The sequence below is a fragment of the Dendrobium catenatum genome, unplaced genomic scaffold, assembly GCF_001605985.2.
Source record: "Dendrobium catenatum unplaced genomic scaffold, ASM160598v2 fragScaff_scaffold_798, whole genome shotgun sequence".
Taxonomy (NCBI): Eukaryota; Viridiplantae; Streptophyta; class Magnoliopsida; order Asparagales; family Orchidaceae; genus Dendrobium; species Dendrobium catenatum.
Window position 1 is genome coordinate 194246 of NW_021319260.1, and position 8405 is coordinate 202650.

General features: G+C 35.7%; 1 protein-coding gene across 8 annotated transcripts in view; it reads right to left on the reverse strand.

Annotated features, from left to right (window-relative positions):
• Positions 1–7864, reverse strand: part of LOC110114427 — a 48027-nt gene extending 40163 nt beyond the window's left edge. For 2 of the 8 annotated variants that reach the window (XM_028696653.1, XM_028696649.1), the window contains exons 1-3: positions 7692–7837; positions 6341–6344; positions 4712–5509 (exon numbers count right to left, since the gene is read on the reverse strand). In XM_028696653.1, the coding sequence (XP_028552486.1) occupies positions 4712–5404 (693 nt within the window). In that variant the 5' untranslated portion in view covers positions 5405–5509; positions 6341–6344; positions 7692–7837. The other 6 variants (XM_028696652.1, XM_020847302.2, XM_020847300.2 and 3 more) reach the window with 6 other exon arrangements.
• Positions 7865–8405: the final 541 nt, after the last annotated feature.

Here is an 8405-nt window from a genome sequence, read left to right on the forward strand (position 1 = left end):
TTTCTCCTTCCATGAAGATTCTTTGTTCATCACCATTGCTGAGCTTTCAATGGCCTTCGATTTTAATATCACTCCTCGTCGGCTTTCTTCTGCGCGGATGAGAGAAATGGTTTCATTGAGTGATGATGTTTCCTCTTTGCCGAGAATCTAAACTCTAACTTCGTCAAATTCTGCATTTAGTCCTGCAAGAAAATCATAAACTCTATCTTTTTCAATAAAGTTCTTTAGGATAGCAGCATCTTCCGGACATCTGGTTTCTATGCATCTATAGTGATCCAGTTCTTGCCACAGATTTTGTAGAAGAGTGGCATACTCCGTCACGGTCTTATTCCCCTGCTTTGTGCTTCCAACTTTGACTTTAATTTCAAAGATTTGGGCCGCATCACGAGCTTTGGAGAAGGTTTGTCTGGCAGCATCCCATATGTCCTTTGCAGTCGAAAGGAACATAAATGTGTCGCTAATTTCTAGAGTCATGGATATCCACAACCATGACATGATCATGGAGTCTGCTTCATCCCATGCCCCAAAAGTAGGATCTCTTTGCTTTGGTCCTTCTCCAAAGAGGTGATGTATTTTCCCTTTCCCTTTCAAGTAGGTCTTCACGAATTGAGACCACTTTAGGTAGTTCTTCCCATTTAGACGATAGGAAGGTTGTATGTTTTGGAGATCACCTCATCCTTGGTGCACCATCGACTCCTCGATTTGGTCAATGCTCTGGGAGGAATTGATTTCTGACATGATGATAGTAGTATAGAATATCTATACACTCTTGGATAGCAATGAAGGCTTCCAAAAAAATCCCTTTGATTTTAGTTGTCGGCAATAAAGGCCAATAGATTTTTTTTTTTTTTGAAAAACCTTCCCGGTTTACTAAAATCGGGCCGTCCGACTCTTTAAAAGAGTCGGACCTGGTAGATCAAGGCACGCGCGAAGATGGAATCGAGCAGGCGGACCTGGAGCTCAAGCGGGCGGACCTGGAGCTCGAGCGGGCGGCTTGCTCCTTCGACGATCTTCCCTTCCCGTCGGATCGGGATGCTCGTCGGCTGCTCAGCTACGCTCCTCTTCTTCGACGGTCTTCCCTTCTTATCGGCTTGCTCCTTCGACGATCTTCCCTTCCAGTAGGATTGGGAGACACAGGCGTCTTGGTTCCTTCTTCGGACGCTAAGTTGCTTTACCGAAGAGGAGATCGTCGAAACAGGCGAAGCTTTGCCGGCGTCTTGTGGTCTAAGGTCGGTAGCACGGTTCTCCTTTCTTCCGCGAGGCTTCCGTCGGCAAGACTTTCTTCCGTGAGATCTAGGTTTCGTCTTCAGCCTTAGTCTAATAAGGCTCCGTCTTAGTAGTCTCCGGCTTCCTTCTTCTCGCTCTACTTCTCTTGTGGCTCTGATACCATGTTAAAACGAGAATTTGAGAGGGAAAAGCTTGAATTTTATTAAGCAATCTACTCCCTATTTATAGATCTATACAAAGTGTATTGATAAGGAAATAAATAATTCTATAATAATGAGAATACAATTATTCCTAAATCAATGGAAGGAATTAATGCTATCCAGGTAGTCTTCCCACGGATTACTGTTCACAGCCGTAGATTTCTTTTGCATCGTGAGGTTGAGATTTAACATTACTGGCAAGAGATTGTTTGAGAATGAATCCTAGAGATATTCTCGACTAGACATTCGTTTTTTATAAGCTGAAGTGATTTTTAAATTCATCCACCTTAACAAACTTTCATGGAGAATGGATGGATGTTTATTTTAAGTTATTAGATGATTTTTTTCATTTTGAATATCTTAGGTTTTAGCGATTTTAAAAGTTTTTAAACTCTTATTAAAATCAGAGCCCTTTAATGATAAATTTTGATATTTATGGGGTATTTAAAGAATGGAGAACCCTCTTGTTGATATTAACTTTCAACATGGCCATCATTATGATGATATTATAGTCATTTGAAAATACTTGTGTTTGTAGGAATTTGGCGGCATTTAAAAGGGTAGAGTCCCCTCCGATTGAGATAAACATTGAGCACGGCTATCATCAATGATTGAAGTTTTAGTTATTTGAACTTTGTCAACTCTATTCGATCGCTAATAGAAGTTCGGTTTCAACAATCAATGATTATGTGAACGCAAAAATCGAGAGATTGTATTTTATGATGAGTTTCATTAAAGCCTTTCAAGGTCTAATATGAACTTTACTATTAAATATCCAAGCGAATTTATGGCTAGACATTCGCTTGTTAATTCAAGTCATGTCGACTCCAGTCCTTTCAAGGAGGATAAATTTTGAATATTTGACTCACGCAACACTCTCAGACCTTGAATTCAAGAGTTCATAACAAAGGTTGGAGCACATGCAAGTCTTTCATTTTCTTCAAATATTGCATATATTTTTATGTGCATTTTGCATGACATATTTGCAAGATGACTAATGCCTTTGTTATAATGTGCATGATATATATCATCCTTATATCATAAAGCATTTGTATGATTGACATGTCAAGTTTATGTGATTGGTACATCAGCAGGATTGGCATGATATATTTATATGATTGTCATATTTGCATGAATAGAATCATGCATTTGCATAACTATCATAATATATTCACTAATTGGCATAATGCACTTGCAGGAGTGACATAATGTATTTGTACAATATATATATAATGCATTCGCATAAAGCATCCACATGTTGTTTAGCCTACGCGCATGATTTATTTACATGTTTCAAAATGTTTGTATAACACATTTGTGTTTTGCATAACATGTATATATAATGTATTTATGTGTTGCTTGTATAGTTGCAAAATGCATTTTTGTGGTGGCATAATGCATTCGCGAAGTATAGAATGTATTGCATGTTGTTATAATGCGCTACTATGACACAGTGCATTTTTTGCATGTTAGATGATGTGTTTATATAATGCATTTTGCATATTGCAGAGCATATTTTTACGATGACCTTTCATTAAATATCTCCAAAATTATAAACTCCCTCAAGAGAAGTATGTTGCCCGCCAAATTAAGAAAAGGGCATTATCATTTTTACTAATTAACAATACCATATATCGGTGGTCATTTGATCAAATGTGGTTGTAATGTCTTGCAAATGATGAAGCCCACAAGATAATGATCGAGGTACATACGGCATCGTGCGGCTCAGGCCGTAAAATGAAACTAAAAATTAAAAGACTTGGGTACTAATGATTTTTAATTATTAGTAATTTTTTTAAAAAAGCACGATGATGTCATCAATGCTAAGTACTTGGGGTAGTTTGCATCAACCATCAAATGATTTACATCCAACAATAGCTTATTGGTCTTTTGAAAGCTACGCAGCTGACATTGTTGGGCCTATCGATCCTCCTTCCAAGGATCAAAGGTTTATTCTTGCTACAACTGATTATTTCTCAAAGTCGGCTAAAACATTACCACTAAGAGAAGTCAAAACTCGCCATATATTACAATTTTTAAGGATCATATCATATCTAAATTTGGTGTTCCACATCGAATCATATATGACAATGGTTCTACTTTCAAAAGCACCAAACTTAATCAATTTAATAACAAACATAACATTGATGGAAGTTATAGTATAATATACTACCCTCGAGCTAATGGATTGCCTAAAGCATTCAATAAGTCGGTAATTATAAGGAAGATCTTGAGGGTTTCTATGATATCTAAAATTTCAATGATCTATATTATCTACATGGTCTCTAGGGTCCCTAGTCTACTCAAGTCAATGATGGTGGACATCATGAACCACAAGGGCATTTCCAACAACTTGAGGTCAATTTGGTTGAGGACCACCAAGATTTTTATGACTGTATATCCTAAGAGGCACATTATCAAGCATCTCTTCTATTAAATGATTCCAGGTGCATGGACGAAGTGAAGATCTCCTATGAGATGGATTTCTTATGTGTTCATTAGGCAAGGAAGGAACACCACCACAGGAAGATCCATTGCAAGAATTTTGAGTTTATTCAATTGAAACTTAAGGTTTTCTATTTGGCTCAAACATATTTTTGAGACTTTAATTTTTTTTATCATTTTAGTTTTTACATTATCTACCCTTTGTTCAATTTGTCTAATATGCTCAAATGTCTTTTATATTCACCTCTTAATACATCAAAATTCATGGAAATAAAAATTCAAAAGCATAACTGATATATGTAATGAAGATAATAGGACAATCCTATACGAAATGTAGAATTAATTATTGGTTTCATATGCACATATTTAGATATAAGAAAATCAAATCAGCACAAATCAGAAAAAGAAAAAAATCAATCTATCCTGGATTAATTCATGTGTCAATTACACAAAATCTAAGGTTCTCCCACAACTCCAAAAAAGAAATGTTCAAACTAACTCACAATCAAATTGATATCAAGTTATTCATAGGAAGAAATTTCCTAAGACAATGAATAATGGACGACACTAGACTTGCCAATTTAACAAAAGCAAAATGTCCAACTTAAAATGGAAATGATACGAGAAAAATATTCATTTTACAACTAAGATATAGTTCTCACAAATCTTTTGAAAACCCAATAATCTTGCAATCCTTAACAATAGCAGAACCTACTATTCAGAGAGAGAAAAAAAATATTTCACAGTGTTTGCTGGAAACAGTAAGTTAATAACATGGGCAATGTGCATTACCAAGATAAGAAATTAAAGATCCACTGAAAGTTTCCATCAGAACTTACCTCATACAGAAGGTATTTCATACGTTCACTAATAAGCCTGCTTTCATCTCTCAAAGCTATACTTATGGCTGGATGTAGCCAGTGAGCATTACTGAGCCATGAATCAACAGAAGGATGGCCTGCAGATACATGACACCACCATATGGGTCCTTCAGGACGCTCCCAGTAAGGAGCAACAACACCGGCAACAGTGAAATCATCTTCATCCTCCATCAAGTCTATTTGCTGTGAAGACCATTTAGCATCAACTTGGACAATCTGTACTAGTTCTGAAATCCTTGCCCATCCAATTGGAACCCAATAGTTATCAGCAATTTGGTTCCTATAGTGCACATTTTCATTGTGACAAGGAGAACAAGGACCATCATCAGCTCTTACAGTAGATGGACTATTTAGGTCTATGAGAGAGTGGACTTCCCTTAACGTGTTATCATTCAAGTTTTGAACAGGAGGATGGCTTGAGATAGTTCTTGCTGCTTGTCTCCTTAGATTTTGATCATCACTTCGATGCATTGTTTGAGGCCTAGAACTATGCTTTTCTGTAGTAAGGCTGGATCCTCGAACAAACTCAAAAGCACATATAAGCCCATCAGTCCAAAGGTCGCATACAGGTGCACCCTCTCTACCTGAATGAAACTTTTGAAACTCTTGCTTGCTAGACTTATTACCTGAAGCAGGTTTATGGTTTTCCATGCTAATTTTACTTAATCAATGGAAATCACAGAAATTCTATTTGAGGCTGCTAAGCATACAAGATTCTGAGATGCTTTGGAAGAATTAGTCTGAGGTCCTTCAACTGATAACATGTCGAGGAGTCAGTTCAAATTAAGATAGCAGATTGCAAATCATCATTGAGGGAAAGTGAAAAAAGAATTAAACCATGCTGAAAATCTAGAACATATTCATTGAACCTGCCGCACAAGACGCTTAATAGAAGAAAAAAGGAGGCCAAGTAGTACAGTGCCTGGGATTGAAATTAAGAGCTTGTTTGCTTTAACCCCAAAATGCCCCAAACAGCTTATTTCAATTATAGCTAACCCTAGTTTAACTGGAAGCCTCCCATCAACCCACCTTCATGTTTTTAAAATGTCAGCCCCTCATCACACTAATACATTAATAATAGTCCAAATTAATAAACATTTATGCTTGTTTTTTACCAAATATTTAGTTCTTAACCTGTAGGTATACAAATAGGTTAAATAATTATGGGATTATTATTGGATCATTGTTTGTGAAAAGATATCAAGACCTTACGACGGATACAGACCAAGCACAAAGAAAAGAGGGCAATTAAGATTAAAGATTCTCTTTAAGTAAATTTGCTTACAAAAAAATTTGATTAACCCTTCAGGTAAAGAAGGGCAAGTCAACCTGAGTTAACAAACAATTCTAGGAGAGAGAATCCAACACGGAGGTTTGGATAGAAATTTTCAACTTGGCGAGAACTTCGTGTGGGTTCTAGATTGAGGACAGGCACCCTTGGCGACATATCTTTGCAAAAGCCCTAGTTTGGTGGTGAGTATGTAGGGTGAGTAGCTAAGTTTTGTCAGCGAACAGCCTTGACAAGAAAGTGACATCGTGAGTACATTGGGCGAGTTTAGTAGCTTGGTAAGAAGGGTTGCATTAGTTTCAACTAGTGGGAAACTTATGTCACTCAACATTAAGCAATTCAAGGCCTTAGGCGACTTAAAGCTTGGTGAGTCTAAGTTGTAGGCGATTCAAGCGAGTTCTCAATCAAACACTTATTGAATCCAATTCAAGCACATTTAGTGATTTAATAAACCTAGCCTAAATAAATATTGATATACAATTATCTTAACCACTTAAAAAAATATCAGTCAAATAGGATCGGATATTTAAAAAGGTAATTAGAAGAAAAAGAAGAAACAACTACAATTTAAATGGAGGATAACAAAACAATGTTCTAATGGAAGAAATTCAAGTACATCAAAAATCATGTTTCACTCTAACACAATCAATATTCAAACTAGTATGCACCTTAGTTTCCAAACAACTTAAATGTACAGAAGCTTGATTATGTAATTATAATCAGCAAGTTGGAAAAGAACATTCAAAATTATTTAAATGAAATTGAAAGTGACACAGAATTTGATTAGTGAACACAAGCAAGTCTGTCAAGCAAGCTCTCCAAGGTGACTTGACTGTGAGTTCAATGAGTGAGTTTTGTAGCCCAAAATTAAGAGTTGAGTTAGGTTTAACTCATGGGTGACTTATGACATTAAGATCTAAGCAGCTAGAGACTTTAAGAAACTTCAAGCATGGTGAGTTCCAAGTTTTACGCGGCTCAAGTCAGTTTTCAATCAGCAGGTTCTCTTAATGATTTGGTTATCCTGGCCTAGACAGATACACACCTACTCTTCTCTACTCAAATAGACGGGAGCTCGCTTACATAATTGTAATTAGCAACTTGGAAAAAGAAAAACAGTCCATTCAAAATTATTCTTTTGAAATTGAAAGCGTAAAATTTGATCAGTTAAATAAAGCAAATATATTAAGCAAGCTTTCCCACGGAATAAACAAACTCCTGCTCGCCTCTTAATGAACAAACAAAAAATATCTTTAAAAGCAACAAAATTAAAGTAGAATATATTCAAAATATTACAAAAACGAACTCATGCGCATCATGACATCTAGCACAGGCAAGAAGAGAGACTAACATGTTAAAATGCCCCCCAACACCGCAAAAAAAAAGCCTGCGAGGAGAACCGAATGCATCAAAGTCGGATGAACCATTCCATTAAAAGCTAAAACAAGGGTTTGAAAAGAAAGAAGATGGTGACAAACTCTTCATCTGCTCATCCTCTCTACTGCGCGCTCTACGACAACGCCGAGGACAACGGAAAACATAATCACGGGTCGGAAAAAAAAAAAAAAGGAAAATCGAGATAAGATCAGATTTTTTTATTCCAGTTTTTCGATCCTGCTCTTTTGATTTATCAGAATTATAGAGGACACAAACCCGATCAGAATGCGCTGCCTACGGCCTACCCAATTTCCGCGCAAATAGAGTGAGAGTGAGGCCCATTCGCCGAGGACATGACAAGGTGTTTGCGGAGCCACACCGACTGTAATTCTGAAGCACTTAAATTTCAGTTATCTGAAGGCTGAAAGCCTGAAATGGGTTATCGTACTAGTATTTTTTTATAATGGGTTTACTAAACCCTAATAGTATGGGGAATTTTAGTATGGGGAATTTTTTTTTAATGTGTACATAAACGTTGATACTCTGCATTTTATAAATAAAATTATCATATTTTTAAATAAACAGATGAACTTTTTCATAAAAATTTATGTCGCTTTAAAATAATTTGATAAAATATAATACAATTTTTAAATTTTAAATTTGATAAAATTTTAAATGAACCATTCCACTTCGAATCACTTTTAGTTGTTGAACCAATTGAGAAAATTATCTGAATCGAGGTTGATCACATTATGCATATCTCAATTTTTAAAAATTTGATATTTTTCATATTTCTCCAATTAAATTTCTATTTTCGTTACAAAAAAATATGGATAACTTTGAAATGGTAAAACTTTCACCGCATAACTTTTTGTGTTATAAAGATTAAGATTTGTATATTTTGATTATTTTTTTTAAGTTTTTATGGGGTATTTTGAAATTTGTGCAATTTTTATTGAATAGAAAATAGTCTGAACTTTGAAAAATAGT